General features: G+C 54.1%; 1 protein-coding gene across 1 annotated transcript; it reads left to right on the forward strand.

The window, feature by feature from the left end:
- Positions 1–166: 166 nt before the first annotated feature.
- On the forward strand, positions 167–19,726 carry ZSWIM9 (zinc finger SWIM-type containing 9). The gene is given in 5 exon segments (XM_027619202.2): positions 167–494; positions 496–515; positions 1,067–1,339; positions 8,125–8,437; positions 16,772–19,726. Coding segments are annotated over 5 exon segments (2,880 nt in total). The 5' UTR covers positions 167–404; the 3' UTR covers positions 18,956–19,726.
- The last annotated feature ends 2,025 nt before the right edge of the window (positions 19,727–21,751 follow it).

Consider the following 21,751-nt stretch of genomic DNA (forward strand, 5'->3'; position numbering starts at 1 on the left):
GAAGGGTGCACATCTGGGGGAGGGGAGAGGCACAGCTGGGTGGGACAGCGGAGGTGGGAGGGCCCGCGGCAGGAGGGGCTGGGAGGGCTTGGGGAGGCGGAAGCGGGTTGGGAGGGGCTGCATGGGGGCGGGGTGGGGGGGAGGCGCAGCTGGACGTGGGGGAGCATCTGGGGTGATGAAGCCCATCTGAGGACGAGGGGCCATGTCTAGGACCAGAATGCACATCTGGGGAGTACAATAGCTGCAAATGGGAGGAGGGAGCTACAGCTGGACTGGGGGGCGCGTCTGGGCAGGAGGTGGGCACAGACAAGTATTGGTGACACTTCTGAGAATTGGCCACAAGTGAATGAGGCACACACCTGTGGGCGAAAAGTACATACTGGATGTGAGAAGGACATCTGGATATGGGAGCCTCTCGGAGGCAGGGGCTACAGCTGGATGTGGCGACCCATGGGGTCACATCCGGGGAAACAGCTGCATATCGGAGACACATCCCAGGGAGGAGGGAGCCCCCGGTGCGTGAAGAATATGTCTGGGGATGAGGGGTCCATGACTGGATGCGGGAGCACATCTAGACATGGAACATCTTTAGAAGAGGGCAAAGATGGATGTGAGTTACAGCCAAGTGTAGACACGTAGAAGGGGGGGGTTTCATATGAATGGGGGCGCTATAGAGGTTATGGCCAGGTATAGGAGATATATCCGGAGGGGGGAGGAGGTCTTAGCTGGAAGTTGGGAATACATTGGAGGTGTCCACCACTGAACTTAAGGGTTATATTTTGGGAGAGGGACCCCAGCTGTACCTACGGGCACATCTACAGAGGGGGCCAGAGCTGAAATTAGGGATCAGGATGACAGGCTCCAGCTGTCCCGGGAATAATGCAGAAATGGGGGAAAGCCAAAGATAGAGTGTAGATTCATATCTAGATATTAACAGGGGTGCATCCCACCCTGGGCCCCACCTAGAAAGAGGCACCAGGACCAAAGAGGCAGGCGGAAAATGGAGGAAGTGGGATACCCCTGGTGGGGATGGGTCTGATATCCACGTGCCCTCCCTTCCACTCAGGCGCCCCAGGATGGAGTCCCCACCCAGCACGGCGGGGCAGGAGGAGCAGGAGCTGCGGGAGCGTGCCTTCTTCTCATGGGCCGAGTTCAGCCGCTTCTTCGACGCGTGGTGCCAGCAGCGGCTGGCGCTCTTCTTCGTCAAGAGCTCCATGCACCTGGCGCGCTGCCGCTGGGCCAGCGCACCCCCGCTCTACACGCTCATCGACGTGCTCAAGTACAGCTACGTGCGGCTCGTGTGCAAGGACGTGCGCGCGCCCAGCCGGCCCACCGTGGGGTGCGTGAGCTGAGCCGTGCCCTGCTGGGGGGTGTTGGGGGGGAGGGGGAGGAGTAGGCAGAGAGCCCCCCACCAAGAGCTGGGGAGAGAGAGATGCCTACCAAAACAGCTAACTAAGTACACCTTGCAGAGAAGCCAAGACAGTCCTGGAGAAAGGCAGACAGCCAGTGAGCTGCAAGGACAAAGGCACGCACAGTGAGTGACAGGGCGGGCTCCAATTAGACTTTAATAGGGACTTAGAGGCAGAGAGTGAGATGGACACATTGAAGAAAGCCAAAAAAAAAAAAAAAAAGACAGAATATTCCAGAAACATGGAGACATGGAGCCAGAGACTCCAGCCAGAACCAGAAAAATGGGTGAGAGCCAGGTTTGGGACACCTACAAAGAGGTCAGAGACAGAGCTGCCAGAGTAAACTACAGGACAAAGAGAGAAAGACCCATCTGTTGATTCAGTAAATACAGAGCCAGGTCCCACTTGGGGGCTAAAGATACTTCATTGGGGTGAGAAGGTGTTGAGCAGGGTAGACAAGTCCCCTGCCCTCCTGGCATGTTCAGACTGAACAGGAAGGCTGACATTATATGAACAAGCTCACAAATAAGCTCCCTATAAGTGTAACACTACAAGGGGCAAATGAAAAATCCCTGAGAGGGCTAGGAGATACACCCAGCTGGCCAAGGAAGTTTTAATCACGCCCCACCCCCCACCCCCAGTCTGAAACCAGAGCACTCTCCATAAAATGTTTGGTTTCTGGCTTTTCGTGAAACATGGGAAGAGGCTGAGCCCACGTTCTTGTGTGGCAGACGGCCACTGCAGTTAGGTAGGGCATTGGCGCTCAGGTTTGCCCCAGACCCCACTGCTCCCTGTTACCTCACACTTAGCCCTGCCACTTCCGTGTTTCACCTGCCCTGGTCCCTGTGGGTGTGCATGAGTTTCAGACCCTTGGTTGGAGAGCCATGGGCAAGAACGGGGCGCTTAAAATCAGGCTCTGCCTTCAGGCCGCTTGAGACCAGCCCCACCACTTCCGGGGTGGGTGTCTTTGGGCAACAGACATCACATCTCTGAGTCGGGTTTCTCCTCTCTGAAATGGGGTTCTCGCAGAGCTGTTGGAAGGTTACTGTGAGACCAAGCACGGGGAGGTGCTTCCCCGGTGCCTGCAGCGTGGGGCGGCTGGGTAAATGACAGCTGTTCTGCAAGTCAAGAGCACAAACTCAGGAGCCAGCAGGCTCGCCTCAAACCCCAGGCCTGCTGGGATTAGCCAGGGACACTGAGCAAGTGACATCACCTTTCTGGGTCTCAGTTTCCTGACTTGGAAAATGGAGGAAGTGATGGTCATGATCAATCCCAGGTTTTGTGAGGATTAAATGAGCTGATACATGCAAATCGCCCTTCGAACACCGATGCTCACCGTAGTCATTGAAACGTTTATTGAGAGATTACTGTTCTTGGTAGTTTACTCCCTGTTTATCTAGAAACAGAGACTCAGAGGTCAGGAAGCAGAACAGGATCGAATGCACACATCATCACAGAGAAATCTAGAACATTTGAGCTTGTGAGCGGCTTAGGCCCAATCTGGAATCTCTCTTTGTTAACAGAACCCAATTCGAGGTAACAAACACTTATTGAGCACCTACTGTGTGCACCTACTCTTTGCTAGGCATTTGGAGCCTGCTGCTCTTGAGCAGCTGAGAACCTAATGGAGGAGAAAAAGAAAAAAAAAAAAAATTGGAAATCAGGGCTCACAATTGTGAGAGAGAAGAAGTTAGAGAGTGGGAGGGAGGAGGGTAAAGAGGACTGGTCAGCTAAGCTCCACGTGAGAGCTTACAGGGTGCTTCTGGAAGGCTTCCTAGAAGAGGTGACCAGTAAATGGAAACTTGAAGGATTCTCTTTGTTTATACATTTATATACGTATGTATCTGTCTTAAACACATGGCATTTGCTATGTGCAGGCACTGTCCCCAGTGCCCTGCAATTATCAGAGGGAGACAGGAGGGGCTGAGAGCAGGGGCAGCTCTGGAGGTAGGATAATCCCTCCTGGGGCCTTGTGGGGGACAGACTGGAGGAGAGAGACGGGAGGCCAGCCAGGAGGCTGGGGCCAAGGGGCCTGAGAACACACCGCAGAGCTTTCTCCCTGGCCACTCCAGCCCCCTCCCCCAGACGTTGCCCTGCAACCTCCCCCAAATCACCATCCCGCCTCTTTCCCCTCCAGCCCCAGCCCTCTGCTCCGCACAACCCCCAGCCTCTCTCAGCGCTTCCCTCTCTAGAATACACACACCAGCCTTTGAAAACACAAAGAGCTTGAGAACCTGAAAGATCAAGAAGAAATGGGTCCGTGGAGAGCAAAACAGCTCAAAGCAATGGTACTTTTTAGAAGAAGAAAAATGGGGGAAATAGCAGGCTCGTTTTTATTAAGTGCTTACTGTGCACCAGTCCCTTGTCTAACTACTTTGCATAACATAATCCTCTTCTGTACTCTCGATGAACCTACGAGGTGGTATTCTTATTAGCCCCAATTGCTACCTGAGAAAACGAGCACAGAGAGGTTAAAGGAATTTCCCAAGATAGCCCAGCTGCCGAGAGGAGGAAACCAGAATCAGGACCCACACAGTTTGACCACAAAGCCCATGTTTTTGGCGCCCCCTCTCTTCCCTCCCCTACCCCTCGTCTTTATTGCAATCATAGATTATTAGTATGAGAGTCAAATGTGGTCCTAGGTGCCATGCTGTTTGTCCATCCGAGAGCTTTGTTTCAAGCACCTGCTACGTGCAAGGGTGAATGTGTTTTAGATCGTGGGGGTTTCAGTGGAAGAGCACCCCATTCAGTGAAGAGCACATTACAGATGGGCATCCATCAGATCCTCAGCCCAATGTGTGATGAAATCTGCCTGGGGATGGTCAGAGAAGGCTTCCTGGAGGAGGTGACGCTGGTTCTGAGTTGTGAAGGAGGAATAAGAGCTACCTAGGGGAAAAGAAGGGAGAAGGATGTTTCATGAAGAAGGAAAGAACTGAGTAGGGTTGCTGGCAGTGGGAAGGGGGAAACGCGGATGGTCTGAGGAGTTTATAAGGCGTGATAGGCAGGCTGGGTGCTGAGTGGCTTGATGTAATGAGCGCAGTGCCCGGGTGCCTGGGGTTCCTACAGCGAGATTCTGTCATTCCTCATCATCTATTTACTGAGCGCCTCCCAGGGGGCAGGGGCTGTTCTCAGTGCTGGGACCATAGCAGGAGGCAAAACAGACAGATTCCTGCCTACATGGAGTTCACATGTAGAGGTGGGTGGCATTCTTCTCCCCAGCTGGGTGTAGAGAAATTGCAAAAATAGCGTGCTGAGGCCACAGTAGATAGTTATGTGAGGTACGGGGACCCCAGAGGGGACGTGCTATTCTCTGGCAAGATGCACAACTTCCCGGAGGTGTGGCCTCCCCTGAGTGGGGGCTTGTTCTAAGGGCTGAACCAAAAGAGTCAGCCAAAAGAGGCCAGACCAGAGGGTTTCACAAGAGCCCGCGAGTTAGCCAGGGGAAACTCGTCAGGTAGAGCCCTGTGAACGGGCCACGGTTTTGGTAGATCAAAAATGGCTGCATGTCGGAAATGTCTTTTGGTTCCACCTTACACCACTGGGGTGGCTCCATATTTGTATTTTATTTATAACAATTTGGAGACTTAGACTTTTTTCTAATTTCGCATTATTTTTGTGCTTTAAATGAGGCAAAAAGTCTCAAGCTTTTTATGTAGATTTAAAAAGTCTAGCAGGCTCCTGGTTTTCCTTTACCTCCTGCATGGAGCAGAAAAGGGACGTGTCAAGGATCCCCTTCTGGTTTAACAAAGACAGTTCTTAAGTATTTGTACTGGAGAGTGTCGGGGTGGGTTCTGGGGAGGCTCACCCTTCTCTGGGGCCATTTGGAAACAATTTAGGAGCGTTTTGGGGCATGCTACTCATCTACTGCCTGTGAGTCACGCTTCTTAATTACTTGCCAAGCCCTGGACAATCTATGTTACAAGGGCTGACAAGCTGTGAGGACCTTGGTCCAAATCCACCTGGCAGCTGTGTTTTGTTTTTTTGTTTGTTTTAAGATTTTGTTTTATTTATTTGACAGAGAGAGACACAGTGAGAGAGGGAACACAAGCAGGGGGGAGTGGGAGAGGCAGAAGCAGGCTCCCCGCAGAGCAGGGAGCCTGATGCGGGGCTTGATCCCAGGACCCTGAGATCATGACCTGAGCCGAAGGCAGACGCTGAAGGACTGAGCCACCCAGGCGCCCCTGCAGCTGTGTTTTGTAAATAAAGTTTTATTGGAACACAGCCAGGCCCATGCATTGACATACCACCTATGGCTGTTTTCACAATATAGCAACAGAGTCTGTTTAGTGTCTGTCACTTTACAGAAAAAGTGTGCCAATCCCTGCTCTATAAACATAAACCTCCTACACAAAATGCCAATATCATTCCTCATGGAGAAACACGGAACCTCCTTTCAGAAAGCAGATGTCAATAATAAGTATTATTATCAGGGAAATGCACCCTGATTTCCCCCCTGTTCTCTTTCATTTTTTACAATGCTGCTTGTAGCTCCCTGATCGATTTCAGCTGATGGGTGGGCCATGCCCTGCAGCTTCAGGGCCTCTGTCCTAGACAGGCTCTTGCTCACACACAGACAGATAAAAGAGTTGGGTGTCATCAAAGCGTTGTTTGTAAAAAGGGAAAAGAGGAGACAACATGCAGTTGGCAGAGGGGGCACCTGGCTGGCTCAGTCGGTTGAGCATGCGACTTTTGATCTCGGTGTCGTGAGTTCGAGCTCCACCTTGGCTATCGAGATGACTTAAATAGAATCTTTAAAAAAGAAAAAAAACCGCCATACAGTTGGCAGAGTTGCGAGTGGCATATCAGGCAGCAAAAGGAATGAACCAATGCTGAAAAGCTGATGAGTGAGAAAGCAAGTTGCAAGAGTAGAGAGAGAGAGTGGGGTTAGTTTCCCATTGCTATTGTAACAAAGTATCACAAATGTGGCGGCTTAAAACAATGCAAATGGGTGATCTTAGAGCTCTGAGGGTCATCAGTCCAGCACCGGTCTCACGGGGCTAAAATCGAGGTGTCTGCAAGGCTGGTTCCTTCTGGAGGCTCTAGGGGAGAATCTTCTAGAGGCGCCGGCATTCCTGGCTTGCAGCCTCTCCTAGGCTTGCTGCCCCTCCAGCAGAGAAGCATCTTTCTTTCTCTCTCTCTCTCTCTCTCTGACTTTGACTTGCCTCTCTGGCTTCTTGCTTCTGTCTTCCCCTTATAAAGGACGCTTGGAGGTACACTGAGCCCACCTGGATAAACCAGGATCATCTCCCCATCTCAAGACCCTTAATTTAATCATATCTGCAAAGTCCCTTTTGCAGTGCACGGTAATGTTTGCACAGCTCCAGCAACTAGGACGTGAACATCCTTGAGGGGCTGTTCTGCCTACCATACGCTAGAAAGAAAAAGTTTCCTAAGTAAACTTTTTAAAAGCGTAACACACATGAAGAAAAGCACATGCATCATAATGTATGCAACTCAACGAATTTCCTCCAAACAAAATGTCCATGTAACCAATACCCAGAACAAGGGAATACACGTGCCCAGTGCCAACCTCCCCATAGTGTTGACCACTCAAGGGTAACCACTCCCCGGTCTCCCAACAGCAGAGGCTACCTTTGCCTCTTATGGAACTTTCGATAAACCCAACCCGTGATGGCTTGTCATCTTTCGTGTGGGGCATCTCTCACACAGCAGCTCTGCGAGATCCGACCACGTTGCTGGCGATAGGAATGGCTTGTCCATTCTTACTGTTGGTTAGGGTCGTATTTGAGGATATAGCCTTACTTAGTTTCCTGCCCTCCTGGTGGATGTCGGGTTGTTTCAAATACCTGACTGATACGAACAGGGCTGCTGTGAACATTCTAGTACAATCTTTGGGTGCCCATCTTCAGGCATTTGTCTTGAGTGGAAATACTGGGTCACGGGGTGACACGTGATCCACGTTAGCACATACTGTCACGCAGTGACAAGTGACGAGTAAACTCTGATCGACGAGAAGTTAAGTGTTGCGCTTTCTCCACATCCTGGTCTGTGCTTTTATTTGGTCATTCTGGCGGTGGGTAGTGGCATTTCCTGGGGCTTTTCATTGGTATTCGCTAGATGACTGATGAGTTTGAGCACCTTTCTGTGTATACGAACTTTTAAAACCTGGGAACCTACCTTCCACTGTTTATGGGAACCTAAAAACACACAGGAAAGGCTAGATACCCAATTTGGGAAGTGGCTACTTTGGGGGACCGAGGAGGACTTTTGGGGGACAGCGTCCCCAGAGGCCCTCAACTTGCCATGCTGGTCTTGCTAAATGTGAAGTGGATACAGGAGTCTCTGAAGTTTTATTTCTTACAGTTGTTTGAGGTAAATAAAATATCCCTTCGCTTTTGATAGAGACGGGGTGGTAGGCACAGAGGCGCAGCCAACACGGGGGCTGGTCACGTTGCAGACACAGTTAAGTGCTGTCCATACATCAACTCTTTCAATCCTCACAACAACCCCAGGAGAAAGGTCTGGGTGCTGATGATCTCCCTTTCAACCTAGGAGGAAACTGAGGCACAGAGGCTTGAAGGGACTTGCCCAAGGTCACGCAGCTGGCAGATTCGGAAGGCCCTCTCTCTTCTCGGTGCTTGCAACAGTCCTTAATTTTAGAAAATAATAATTAAAAAGGAGAGAGAGAGAGAGAGAGAGAAGGAGTACAAGGGCAGAGGGTGATGTGACGGCGGCGGTGGTCGTTCTCCCGCAGGCCCCCCCAGCCCGGCTGCCCGGCCTTCATCATCGTCAAGCTGAGCCCGCTGCGGGACCGCCTCGTGGTGACGGAGTGCCAGCTGACCCACTCGCACCCCGCCTGCCCGCTCGAGTTCGCCTACTACTTCCGCCCGGGCCACCTGCTGGCCAACGCCTGCCTCCCGGTGCGCACCACCAACAAGATCTCCAAGCAGTTCGTGGCGCCGGCCGACGTGCGCCGCCTGCTCTCCTACTGCAAGGGCCGCGACCACGGCGTCCTGGACGCCCTGCACGTGCTCGAGGGGCTCTTCCGCACCGACCCCGAGGCCAAGGTGGGGTCTCGGGGGAGGCAGGCGGGGGCGGGGGAGAGCCACGCCCGAGCCTCACGGGTCATTCATTCATTCATTCATCCGCCCACTCATCCGTTCGCTCCTTTCACCCATTCCCCCTCCCCCCCATTCGGTCATTCACTAAGTGCCCACTGCGGCCTTGGGGAGGCCGCAGCCTGCCAGACACCCGTGGTCCCTGCCCGCAGGGACCACAAGAGCTTTCTGCCCCGTCGGAAATGCTTGGGGGGTGCTGCACCGCCCGGTAGGGTAGCCCCTGGCCACACGAGCACTTGCAATGTGGCCAGGAGGACCGAGGAACCGAATTTTAAATTTCATTTCACCTTAACTCATTGAAATTTAAAGAGCCACTCCTGGCTATTGGCTACCTTGCAGAGGAAGCCGCTGGAATCACCTTGTGGTTGTAGTGGGGGAAACCAACAGGAGACAGACAGCCAACTGTGACAAAATGTCAGGAGGGTTGGGGCGAGGAAGAAGAGGTGAGAGAAAGTGCCGTTTAGAAAAACCGAACCACACACATAGAAAATGCTCAGATGAGAAGTGCATAGTTGGAGGAATGTCCACAAAGTGAAAACTGCCCTTCCCCACCACCCAGATCAAGACTCAGAAGAGAGGGTCACCTTTGTCAAGGAGATGGAGTGAGGAGTAGTGTCAAGGAGAATAGGGTGAGGACATGGAGAGGGACAGTTAGTTGTAAGGATGCTATTTTAATTTCTTTTCTTAAAAGATGTTATTTATTTGAGAGAGAGTGAGAGAGCACAAGCCGGCGGGGGGAGAGGCAGAGGGAGAGGGAGATGCAGGTTCCCTGCTGAGCGGGGGGCCCGATGCGGGACTCGATCCCAGGACCCTGGGATCATCACCTGACCGGAGGCAGATGCTCAATCGACTGAGCCACCCAGGTGCCCCTGTAAGGGTGCTCTTTTAATTTGAGCGGTCAGGGAAGGTCTCGCCAAGGAAATGCTGGTGAAGCAGAGGAGGCAGAATAGAGGCAGGGGACCCCCATTCTATCTTCAGAGGGACAGGAGTTCCAGGCCGAAGGAATGGCCAATGCAAAGGTTCAGAGGCTGGAGCAGTCCCGCTGTTCCTCCAAGAGGAATCTTTCTGCTGCTCTCATCCAACTTCAGAGCCGGGGTGGATGTGCCGGGAGGAAGAGGAGGGAGGGGGGAAACTAGGTTCTCCCCCCTGGCTGTGCTGCTTCCCTTATGTATGGAAGAATCCCAACCCAGGGTAGTGGTGCAGTGTGAACCCACTCTCCAGAATCAGGTCCAGAGCACTCCCCCTACCTCCATCTCATGCTCAGGAACCAGCCGTGATTCAAGCCACCAATGCAAACCCAGCCCTCTATCCACACATCATATCGATGATAATTTTAGTTCATGTTATCAAGCACTGACTATGTGCCAAGCACTACCCTAAGTGCTTTGCGTGTTATAATTCATTTAAATCGCACCAGAGCATGCTGAGGAAGGAGGCCACCATTCTCCTTTCCATTTTATAGACAAGGAAACTGAAGCACAGAGAGGTCGAGGAATTGACCCAGGGTCACACAGCTACTTAATGATGGAGCTGGACTTCAGACTTACACAGTCTGGATCCAGGGCCATGCTCTTCACCGCTCGGCTCTTCCCCAGTTTAGAAATGAGGCTTGGGCCCCTTCCATCGGGGCTAGCCTCCGGAGAGCTGAGGGTCCCACCCAAGTCAGTTTACCGCTCTGTAAAGCGGGGGTACACACGTGTACTCCGCACGCCACTGGTCTTCGCTGAGCTATTCAGTTCTCCACTGTCCACCGTCAAATAAAGAAGCCTTGGCTGTCTTCCCTGCAGACACCTATGTAGGGCTGCCCCCGTGAGAAGCCGCTCATCGATAAGCAAAAGCCTTCAAGGTCAAGGGATTGTCCTTTTAACTTCCAGTTTGGAGGCTGCCGTAGAATCCCGGCTAAACCAAGGTTGGCTCCTGGGTCCATCTTTTGGTCCACCTCAATCCTCTTAAAGGAAGCGAGGGAGGAATTCCTGAACACCAAGAGAGAGACCAGTGAAAGGATTATTCCTTTTTTTTTTAACATTTAAATATTGAAAAGTCCCCTTGTCACCTCCTGTCTCCGAGGTCCCCTCCTCAGAGGCCACCAGAGTATCCGTTCTTCATACATCTTTCCGTTCTATGGCTCGGGGCTACCCAGGGGAACTTTCTATGATGATAGAAATGATCTGTGTCCCCTGGACTCATGTGGCTATCGAGCACTCACAATGTGGTCAATATGATGGAGGAACCGGATTTTTAATTTAATTAATTGCAATTTAAACAGCCACTGGCTTCACACTGAACAGCCCCACCCCATAGGTATACAGGGAAATTTGTCTTTCATTTTCATTTTATTTCCACTTGCTCCCCTCCTCCAGCAAGGTAGCATATTAGACATACTCTTTTTTTGCATCTTGCTTTAGATGTTGGGGCTGGCCACATGTCAGCATCTTTCGTTTCTTTCTCTGGGGCTGGTCATCTTTAACTTCTTGCCTGCGGGGGTAAGGGCCAGACTGCCAGCTTCTGGGAGCCACATGGGGGAAGAGCGCCGGGGAGCTGGCTTTGGGGCAGCAAGATGCATGGACACCCTGTCCCTCATCAGATGGACCCGTTGTCCCCAAGGCCAGCAGCCCTTCCCTTTTTTTTTTTTAAGATTTTATTTATTTATTTGAGAGAGAGAGAGCATGCCCATGAGCACTGGGGAGGGGCAGAGGGAGAACCAGGCTCTCGGCTGAGCAGGGAGCCCAATGCGGGACTCGATCCCAGGACTCTGGGATCATGACCTGAGCCAAAGGCAGACGCTTAACCGACTGAGCTACCCAGGCTCCCCGGCCACTGGGCCTTTCTGTTCCACCCTTTTCACAGAATAAACCTCCAGCCACCTGGGAGTGAGAGGAAACTTGACCTTAGAGGTCTACCTGCTTCTTAAACAGCCATCGACTTGTCTATTTTAACCTCCCTGCACTGCCTAGCGCTGCCAATTCCTTTTTGAAAATGCTACTATCAGTCCTCAGCATTTTGCAGTTGCTGGCTCAGGAATCATGGGGCTCAGGGTTTGGCTTTTGTTTTGCGGGGGGTGGGGGGTGGAGAGTGGCCATCTTGTCCAAATGCTTGCCGGCTTCCCAAATTTGGTTCCTGTTGTCTCCTTTCCTATTGCTCCTGTCTTAAAAAAAAAAAAAAAGTCCTTTTCTATGGAAACCTCTACTTGAGGTTCAGGGAAGATAAAGTTAGAGTCTGGCCAACCTGTCACCTTTACGTGGCAGTTTCGGGTGGCTCTTTTCAGTCATGAGATATATTGAATGAGTTCTGTATTATTACTATGTTAAGATAGTAATTCTTTATCTGGTCCCAAGACGAGGCTAAGCAACAACCAGATATTATGCTCTCTGCTTCCCAGCGGTCTTGTGTAGGAGGGATGACTTTGTTTTTTGGTTTGGTTTGGGTTTTTGTTTTGTTTTGTTTTGGTTGTTGTTTTTTTTTGTAGTTGTTTTGTTTTTGTTTGTTTCTGTTTTGGAGGGGTTACTTTGAAAAACCGAATGCCTGGGACCCCCTGAGTGGCGGTGACCCACTTGGTCCTGGGAGGGGGTCCAATAAGACTAGCGTACCCAAAAGCCACTGCCACAGTTTGTGGGCAAGACTGAGTAGCTGTTTCAACAAGAGAGGTGTTAAGACCTTTTATAATCTGCCCCGAGGCTGCGATGATGTGCTGCGGTGTTAGTCATATCTCCATCGCCTCGTTTGTGGCAGGCTCTAGGGCAATTGGCAAGCTTTCTAGGGTAATCGGCAAGCTTTCTGGGCAGAGACGGAGTTTGCACAGAGATGTTGTACCTTCTGTCATGGGTGTGCTTCGCCTTCTGAGAAGGAGGACCGTTGATCTGAGTGTGCCACTTTTATGAATAGTGGAAGGTAAACTGGTGGAGGTAAACAGTGGAGGGCAACTGGGCAATGTCTATCAAAATGAGCACTTGGGCCCCTCTCCCACTGCTGGGAATTTATGCCGCACAGGTGCGGGTGACTTAGAAGGTTAATCAGCTATTTTCTGGGTCCTAGAGTAACAGCTAGAAACTGGTTTTATTTATCTTGTGAGGTGCTAAGAGCTTTCTCTACATTCCAGCTGTGCCGTTTACTGGCCGTGGGACATCCAACAAGGTGCGACAAGTTACTTCCCCAAGCCTTAGTTTGTTTGTCCGTAGAATGGGGATAAGAATAAATAGGTACTACTCCATAGGGTTGTTGTGTGAGGATTAAGTGTGTGTGTGTGCGTGTCTGTGTAAAAACAGTTAAGTAGGAAGCCCTGTATGGGTAGCTATTTAGGTATTATTTTTATTCCCTCAAGTTTTTCTTCGGGTCAGTCTGGAGAATAGTACCGTTCCAATTACATGAAAACAGGGGTGTGGGTGGAGAGCGTTTCGTGGCGTGGTTTCTGATGTTCACGTTTGTGGAATCCACCATCTGTGGAATCCACCATCTGTGGTTGACGCACCCCAGTGTCACCGATCTGTGTGTCTGAGGTGATACCTGCCCTCAGGCGAGCCCTCATATCTGCCAGCCACCTGCCCTTGAATCAGGCCTGTGGGATCACTTTCGTGAAGGCCAAGGGGGTATGGCGGTCAGGAGCGCGGGCTCTAGGCCCAAGCGGCCTTGGGTTCAAATTCCAGCCCTGCCGCTTACTGCCTGCGGGGGTACGCCTCTCAGCTGAAGGTACGTACCTCTGGTTGTGCGACTGGACTGTTCCTGGAGCCTCAGCCAGTCCAACAGGGCAGGACTCAGGCCTGCCTCTGTCCCTCTTCTCTCTTCAAGGTCATGCACAGCCCACAAGAGGCTCTCAGTCAACGCTGTTTAATGAACCAATGGCTGGGCAAGAAAAGCTTCCGTGCCCTCTTTAGAGAAAGAAAACCCCAGGTCAGAAATCGAAATTATCCCTTAAAGAATGGAAGTCGTCTTCTAACTCATCAAGGGCTTGCCTGCTCTGGAAAAGTCTCAAGCCACATACATTTTGCTGTATTTCCTTTTCCTACTCCTGACTCCCCAGGAGAAACAGACACGAACTCAAAGACTATTGAAACGTGTCACTCTTTTGGTTATACTTAGGACAACTTTTATCTTGGTGGTAATTTCTCCACTAGTGCTGTCTGAAGGAACTTTCTGTGATGGTGCCAATGTCCTGTATCTGCGGCATTCAGGAGAGGAGTCGCTAGCCCCGTGTGAAATAGGACTAGTGGGACCGATGAACTGAATTTTTCTAGGTTGTCAAATATTAATTTAAATGTAAAGATGGGACGCCTGGGTGGCTCAGTTGGTTAACCGTCTGCCTTCGGCTCAGGTTGTGATCCCAGGGTCCTGGGATCGAGCCCCGCATCGGGCTCCCTGCTCAGCGGGGAGCCTGCCTCTCCCTCTGCCCCTCCCCCTGCTTGTGCGTGCGCGCGCTCTCTCTCTCTCTCTCTCTCCGACAAATAAATAAATAAAATCTTTTTTAAAAATTTAAACGTAAATAGCTACATGGGGCTAAGGCGACCAGTTTGGACAGAGCAGTTCTAGATTGAGACATTTGCAGAGATAAATTGTCAAGTAATCGTAGGTGTAAAAATTCATGATGGTTGGGAAAAAAATCGCAGTGGGGTAGTAACTAATCCCGCGGTAGGTTTTCTAGGCTTTTTCATAAAATATGGTGAGTTCTAATACGAGTTAAGATGCTGAATATAGAATTTCTGGGGCGGGAAAGCAATTTCCTTGTTTTGGGGGGACTCTACTAGTCCTTTCTTTTTTCTTAATTAGAGGATTTTTTGTTTCTTTCCCCTTGAAAGCTGAGAATGATGCAGTGCTTTTTTTTTTCCCCTTAAGACTTACTGATTCATTTGAGAGAGAAAGAGCATGAGAGAGTGCAAGCAGGGGAAAGGGCAAAGGGAGAGGGAGAATCTCCATCAGACTCCCCACTAAGCGGGCAGACCTACACGGGGCTCAATCTCACAACCTCGAGATCATGACCTGAGCCAAAACCAAGAGTCGGGCACTTAGCCGACTGAGCCACCCAGGTGCTCCGATGCAGTGCTTTTTAACCATCTGGTAGGATGAGGTTGGACGATGGCAGGATGGTTTGTGGCGAGATCCATGCTTACATGGTTCAGATCCTGGTTGTGCAGGTGGGGGCCAGCCCTGACAGGGACGGGCAGAAGGAGTCCGATCGTCACCTGCCTGCTCCATTCAGTGGTTTTCATGCATGATGATGCCAGAGTGGCTGACATCAAGGAGGATGAGAGGGGCAGAATATGAGGTCCAAGGGCCTCATCGCCCAGCCCACAGCGTGGTGGGAAATCTGGGTGGTCCTTGAGGTGGGATGCGAAGCCCCAGGAGAGGAAAGGTTTTCAATGCAGGGGAGGGGGTGATCTGATCAGAAGTTTTGAAAATGAAATGGAGATGGGGCCAGTTGGGGGGCAGTGGGAATCAAGTGCGGCTCTGGGCTGCCCATCTCCAGGGACACCGGAGACGTCCAACGGGCCATGTTCCTGCCGAGGCAGTTCAGTAGATGGATCTAGAGCCTTGAGATACAGAACTGGGAGTTATCAGCTGAGAGATGAGGAAGGCCGTGTGACCAGATGAGATCACCTTGGCAGAGCCTAGAGACAGGAAAGAGGAGAAGAGAAGCCAGGACGGGCTCTGCGGCTCAGCAACATTTAGAAGCGGAGCAGGGGTGGAAGAGGAGAAGCAAAGAAACCACATGGGAGATGCCTGGGAGGAAGGAAGACAGCCAGGAGTTTCCAGGGTGACAGAAGCCAAGAGAGATCAAAAGGGGGGCAGGCTCCCTGTCCTCAGTGCTGCTGCGAGGCAAGTAAGACAGAAAGAATAGCGGGATTAGATACGCACCAAGCTTTGGACACAAATGATCTCATTTTAGCCTCTCCATGACCGTGGTCGATAGACATTACCTCAGTTTTGCAGCCAAGGAAAGTGAGACTCAGGCCAGGGTCCCCACAGCTAGTAAGAGACAAAGTGAAGATTCAAAATTAGACTCTTCCCTGGACTCCGGAGACATGGCAAGTGGATATGGCCGCACACTGATGCATGCATTCATTCGGGATGTATCGAGCCGAGACTGTGGGCGCCATTCCAAACATTGGGAATGCAAAACACAACATCCCTAACCTTGTGGCGCTTCCATCTTAGGAAGGGCAAACAGATGATAAGCAAATCAGCAAATAAAGAGGTGACATGCTCCAGGGTGGTTAAGTGCCATGGCCAACAGTGGCCAGAGAGAGCTGGGGTATTTGCTTGGAAGCGATGGTCAGGGCAGACCTTTATGAGGACGCGATCTTTGAGCGGGGGTGATAATGGTAGTAATGATGAACACTTTGAGAGCACTTACTATTGGTTGAACGTTAATATATGTGTGCCAGGCAGCCAGGAGTTTCCAGGGTGACAGAAGCCAGGAGAGATCAAAAAGGGGGCATTAAAATGCTTTAATGCATTTCGTCCTTCCAGTCACAGAGATACTCTCTCTTCATTTTACAGATGGGGTGGAGGTCAGGGAAGTCGCGGGAAGCCACACGGCTAGGGTCTCAGCCCAGGCAGTCTGGCTCTAGACCCTAAGCTGGACCTGACCTTCCGAGCACGAAGGAATGAATTTTCAGTTCCCAGAAGAGGAAATTGGGGGAACAAGGAGGTTAAGGAGGAAACTGAGGCTCAGAGAGGTTAAGTCACAAGGTTCGAGAGTGGTGGGGACGGGACTCAAACCTAGACGATCTGGCTTCGAAGTCTACGGCCTTAGTGCTAGACCAGTGGCTCTCCAACTGGAGCGCGCGTGGGAATCCCCTGGAGGGCTTGTCAGAGCACCGACTGTAGGGCCCTCAGAGTTTCTGACTCGGCAGGTCTGGGAAGGCCTAAGAATATGCATTTCTGTCAAGATCCCAGCAGGCGATGCTGCCGCTTCAAGGCCTACACTTATGAGACTTTTGTTCCAGACCGCCTCTCAGCGCATGAAGGAGTGAATACCCAGTTCCCAGTAGGTGCAGTGAGGCTCGGAGAGGCTGTCCCGTGTGCACAAATCACACAGCTATTAGACGGTGGTGCCGGGGATCTCACACGCGGGCCATCGGCCTCCAGAGGTCGCGTTTTTAACCATTCCACGGCACTGCCCCCTGCCGGCCGGAAGAATGGCTGCACGCAGGGATGAATGGATTCCCACTGCCCCCACCCACCCACCCACCGTAGCGGGGCGGGGGGCGGGGGGGCCGAGATCCGGGAGCCGCCGGGCGACCCCCGGCGTCCCCTGACCTCTTTCCCTGCCTCCCCCTCCCCCGCCCGCAGGTGAAGCTGGTGTTCGTGGAGGACCAGGCGGTGGTGGAGACGGTGTTCTTCCTGACGTCGCGCACGCGGGCGCTGCTGCGGCGCTTCCCGCGCATGCTCCTGGTGGACCGGCTGCCGGGGCTGCAGGGCGCGCTGGACCTGCTGGCCGTGCTGTGCGTGGACGGCGCGGGCCGCGCGCGCCAGGCCGCCTGCTGCGTGGCGCGCCCGGGCACGCCGAGCCTGCTGCGCTTCGCGCTGGCCTCGCTGCTGCAGAGCGCGCCCGACGTCAAGGGCCGCGTGCGCTGCCTGACGGCGGGGCCCGAGGTGGCGGCGCAGCTGCCCGCCGTGCGCCAGCTGCTGCCGGGCGCGCGCGTGCAGATCTGCCGCGCGCAGGGCCTCGAGACGCTCTTCAGCAAGGCGCAGGAGCTGGGCGGCGCCGGCCGCGAGGACCCGGGCCTGTGGCCGCGCCTGTGCCGCCTGGCCGGCGCGTCGTCGCCCGCCGCCTACGCCGAGGCGCTGGCCGAGCTGCGCGCGCACGGCCCGGCCGCCTTCGTCGACTACTTCGAGCGCAACTGGGCCCCGCGCCGCGACATGTGGGTGCGCTTCCGAGCCTTCGAGGCGGCCCGGGACCTGGACGCGTGCGCCCTGGTGCGCGGCCACCGCCGGCGCCTGCTGCGCCGCCTGAGCCCCTCGCGCAGCGTGGCGCAGTGCCTCCGCGACCTGGTGGCCATGCAGTGGGCCGACGCGGCCGGGGAGGCGGCGCCCGACGGCCCGGACGGTGGGGGGCCGTGGCCAGAGGGCGAGCCGGGGAGGGGAGCCCACGTGGAGGAGAGGATGAAGGTCCTGGAGAGCGGGGACTGGAGAGGGGCCCCGAAAGAAGGAAGTATTTGGAGAGGCGCCCAGTTGGAGAAGGAGTGGCCCCGAGGTTTGGAGGCCAGAGACCGGGGAGGGGCTCAGTTGGAAAGTGAGATGGGGAGGGGGTTGCAGATCCAAGACTGGAGAGAGGTCCAGTTGGAGAACCAGAAAGAGAGAGGGCTAGAAGAGAGCGTTTGGAGAGGGTCCCAGTTGGAGAACGAGCAGTGGAGAGGACCAGAGATCAGAGACTGGAGGGGGGCCCTGTTGGAGGGTGAGAAGGATAAGGGACCGGAAGGTTATGTCCGGAGAGGCGCCCGGTTGGAGGACCACGAGCCGAGGGGATTGGAAGGGTACACCTGGAGGACGGCCCAGCTGGAGGATCGAAGGATTAGGATGCTGGAGACCACAGGCCGGAGGGGGACCCCGTTGGATTCCGAGCGGGCCAGGAGTCTTGAAGGGAGCACCTGGAGGGGGGCCCAGCTGCATGATGAGAGGGCACGTGGACTGAAAACCAGAGAGTGGAGGGGGCCTCAGTTGGAAGCCGAGAAGGGAAGGGGGTTGGAAGTCAGGAGCTGGAGGGGGCGCCATTTGGAGAAGCCCAGGGAGTTGGTCCCTGAGAATGGAGACCAAAGGGGGCCCCGGTGGGGAGATGAGAGGCAGAGAGGGCCAGAGATTGGAGAAGAGAGAGGAGTGAGTTTGGGGGTCAAAAGAAGAAGGGACCTGGAGGATGTAGTTCTGGTCCAGCTCGGGGACACAAGGATGACAGGCCCGGAGAATGGAGAGGGAGCCCCATCTGTGGGCCCCAAGAGCAGAGGAGGACAAGGGGTGGAGTGTGGGGGCACAGGAGGGAGGTGTCTAGGGCTGGGGAATGGGGTCATGTGCGGCACCCCGGTGGCGGCGACGGTGTTTGAGGGTGATCTAGAATGGGCAGGGACAAGGAGAGTCTGCCTGGCCACCGGGGAGAGCCTGCAGGAAGGAGGTGAAGAAGAAGGACCAAGGGAACCGAAGAGGCCCTGCTGCCCCTCGGCAGAGGAAGAGGTGGACTGGGAGCCCCTGGCCAAGTTCCGAGCAGCCTGCGGGCCAGAGCTGGCAGACTTGGTGGCCGAAGAGCTGGCCTTTGCCAGGCAGCACGGTACCCGGGGTTTCCACTGGACGGGAGCTGGGTTTGCCCTTAAGGATGGCACCTCGGACTTCTTCCTGGACAGGGCTCTGACCCGCTGCAGCTGCTCCATCCATGCCGCCCGGCGTCTGCCCTGCCGACACCTCTTTGCAGCACGCCTCCTCACCGGGGCAGCCTTATTCCACATGGACCTGCTCAGGGATTGCTGGGGGAGAGCCCCAGAGCCCTGACCCTTCAGGTCCCTGCCTGCCACCCTCCGCTGCGAGGGCAGGAGGGCATTATTCGATCCCAAAGATAATAGGGCTGAGGCCAAGGAGGCCACCCCAATCCCTCTGGCTACCTCCTGTGTCATCCAGGGACGTCACCTTGGCCGTTTACCTCTCTGGGTGTGTGTGTGGGGGGGGAGGGGCGCTGACAATGGTCTCCGAGGTCCTGGAGGCACAGTGTGGAAGATGGGGGTGGCCAGGATGGCTTCTGAGGGCTTCCCTCAGGATAGGAAATGTGTGATGAGACGGGGGCAGACAGGGTCCGACCGGGGCAGAAGGAAGGAGGGGACAAAGCTGGGGGAGGGGAAGACACCAGGACATGGGGAGAGCCCAGGCAGGAACAGATGGTCACTCCAGAGAGTGCAGGGGTGAAGGAGTAAAGCAAGGGGGACTGTAGGAGGACAAGTGGGGGGTGGGGGGGGGAGGAGAGGAACTAGCAGGGAGATAAGCAGAGGAGCGAGGACAAGAGGAGAGGCAGGGGAGACGGAGGCCAGGGTGGGGAACAGAGGAAACAAAAGCACACACGGAAAGGAAAGGCATGGGAGCTGGGGAGAGAAGGAACAAGACAGGAGGGATTTGAGAGCCTCTAAAGCCCCAGAGGCTTGGATCCCCTTGACCTTCTGGTGGGTCATTCCCAGAAGAGACTGAATGAGAGGGGGGTCCAGTGGGATGGGCTGGAGGCTCTTCAGTGGGAGAGGGGAACAGTCTGGACTATTGTGCTTCAAGATTGGAATAAACCAGTATTATTTTGGTTTCTGCACTGAGTTCCTGGCTTTCCAGGGAGAGGGGGGAGGCCTAGACTTGCAGAGAACCTGGGGTGCTCCAGCGTTTCTCCTTCCATTCTATCCATAAGACCTCCTGGGGCCAGATGGAATGGAGGGGCCAAAAATGAATCCATCTCCCCCCAACAGCCCTCTTCCTCCCTCGTCTGGACCGGTATGCCAGCGTGGCAAATGAGTGGTCTGGGCCAATCTCAGCCACTGTACCAGTGAATGGTTTAAGAACGGGCGTGTGACCCAATCCTGGCCAATGGGTCCGCTCAGGGTGGGGGGCTTCTAAACATTCTCTCAGTCCTAAGAAGCCCCAGAAGGAGATGGTCAGGCCTAGACCTGCTTGGGAGCATCCTGATAGAGCGTGAGACTGAAGCCCGTGCTGAGGGTGGCAGAGCTAAGAGATGCCCTCTATGATCACCCCGAACACCCCGGGAGGCTGGGCATGGCGCCCGTTTTCTAGCTATGGAAATTAAGTCGGAGAGATTCAGTGACTTGCCAAAGGACACACAACAGGGAGTCCTCCCCAACTCAAACCTCCACCCCTGCACTTAAGTTTTCCTTCCTCCCTCCCTCCCTCCCTCCCTCTTTCAAGACAGATTGAGAGAGGGGCGCCTGGGTGGCTCAGTTGGTTAAGCGACTGCCTTCGGCTCAGGTCATGATCCTGGAGTCCTGGGATGGAGTCCCGCATCCGGCTCCCTGCTCAGCAGGGGGTCTGCTTCTCCCTCTGACCCTCTTCCCTCTCCTGCTCTCTGTCTCTCATTCTCCCTCTCTCTCCCTCTCTCTCAAATAAATAAATAAAATCTTAAAAAAAAAAAAAGATTGAGAGAGCGCGTGGCGGGGGGTCTGCAGGGGGAGAGGGAGAGAGAGAATCTTAGGCAGGCTCCACACCCAGCATGGAGCCCTACACAGGACTTGATCTCACAACCCTGAGATCATACCCTGCGCTGAAATCAAGAGTTGGGCGCTTAACCGACTGAGCCACCCAGGCGCCCCATATACGTCCCTGCATTTCCAATGGCTCTCATTTAGGCAGCGAGTAGGGATGGAGTCATGCGGGGCTAGCTCCCATTCTGCTCTATCACAGCACTTGCTGAGGCTTCCCCTCTCTGAACCTTAGTGTCTTCATGTGGAAAATGGGGATAATACTAACTCACCAAAGCTGGCTGGAGAATTGAAAATAATGTGCTTATTCTGTCTAGTACGTGCCAAGCACATCGGTAATCGGTTGTTATTATAGATCAGCCTTCCTGTTTTCTTTGAGAGACTGAAGATGTGCGTTAACGTTTGGTGACGCTCCACGGGGAGGGGCTCCCATTTATTTGTCAGCCCGACCAACATCATAACAGGTATCAGCCAGGCGACCGGAAATGCGCCACGCATGCACATTGGGGCGACCGGAAGCGCTTCTGCCCGGAGTTCCCCCGGTGGACGGAGGCTCCCGTGAACCGCAGTGTACGTGGCCGGAAGGGTGACGATCGCAGCACCAAGTGGGGTAGGGGCAGCGATAGGGAGGTGGCGAAGTCTGGGGAGACACCGGTCGAATCTGAAAGGCACCAGGGGAGCCAGCGGTCGCGACCGTCCGTAGTTGAACGGGGACTCCCTTGCTGCGTCACCCCCTCCTCGGGTAATGGTCTCGCCCGACCCCCGTTCCCGTCTGTCACCCCGGGACATACCAAGTTCCCAGCACAGGGGTGGGAGGAGTGGGCCTGGGTAGGGCAGGGACGTTTCGCCGCGCGGGACCATTGATCCGGGGGTAAATGCTTGCGGGGGAGGGGGCGCGGGATAAAGGGATCCGAACAGTTGGAAGAGGGGAGGCCTTCAGGAGACACTAGTTTGAAAGGTGGGGCGGGGCTTGGAAGACCTCTGCTGAGGAAAAGAAGGCGGGGCCTCTGGATGGATGGGCGAGGTCACCGGGTGGGGACGCGGGAGGTAGGGGTGGGCGGGTTCACTGTGTGTCCGGGTGAGGGGGATGGAATTGGTTGGGAGA

The sequence above is a fragment of the Zalophus californianus genome, chromosome 17 (genome assembly GCF_009762305.2).
Source record: "Zalophus californianus isolate mZalCal1 chromosome 17, mZalCal1.pri.v2, whole genome shotgun sequence".
NCBI classification, from domain to species: domain Eukaryota; kingdom Metazoa; phylum Chordata; class Mammalia; order Carnivora; family Otariidae; genus Zalophus; species Zalophus californianus.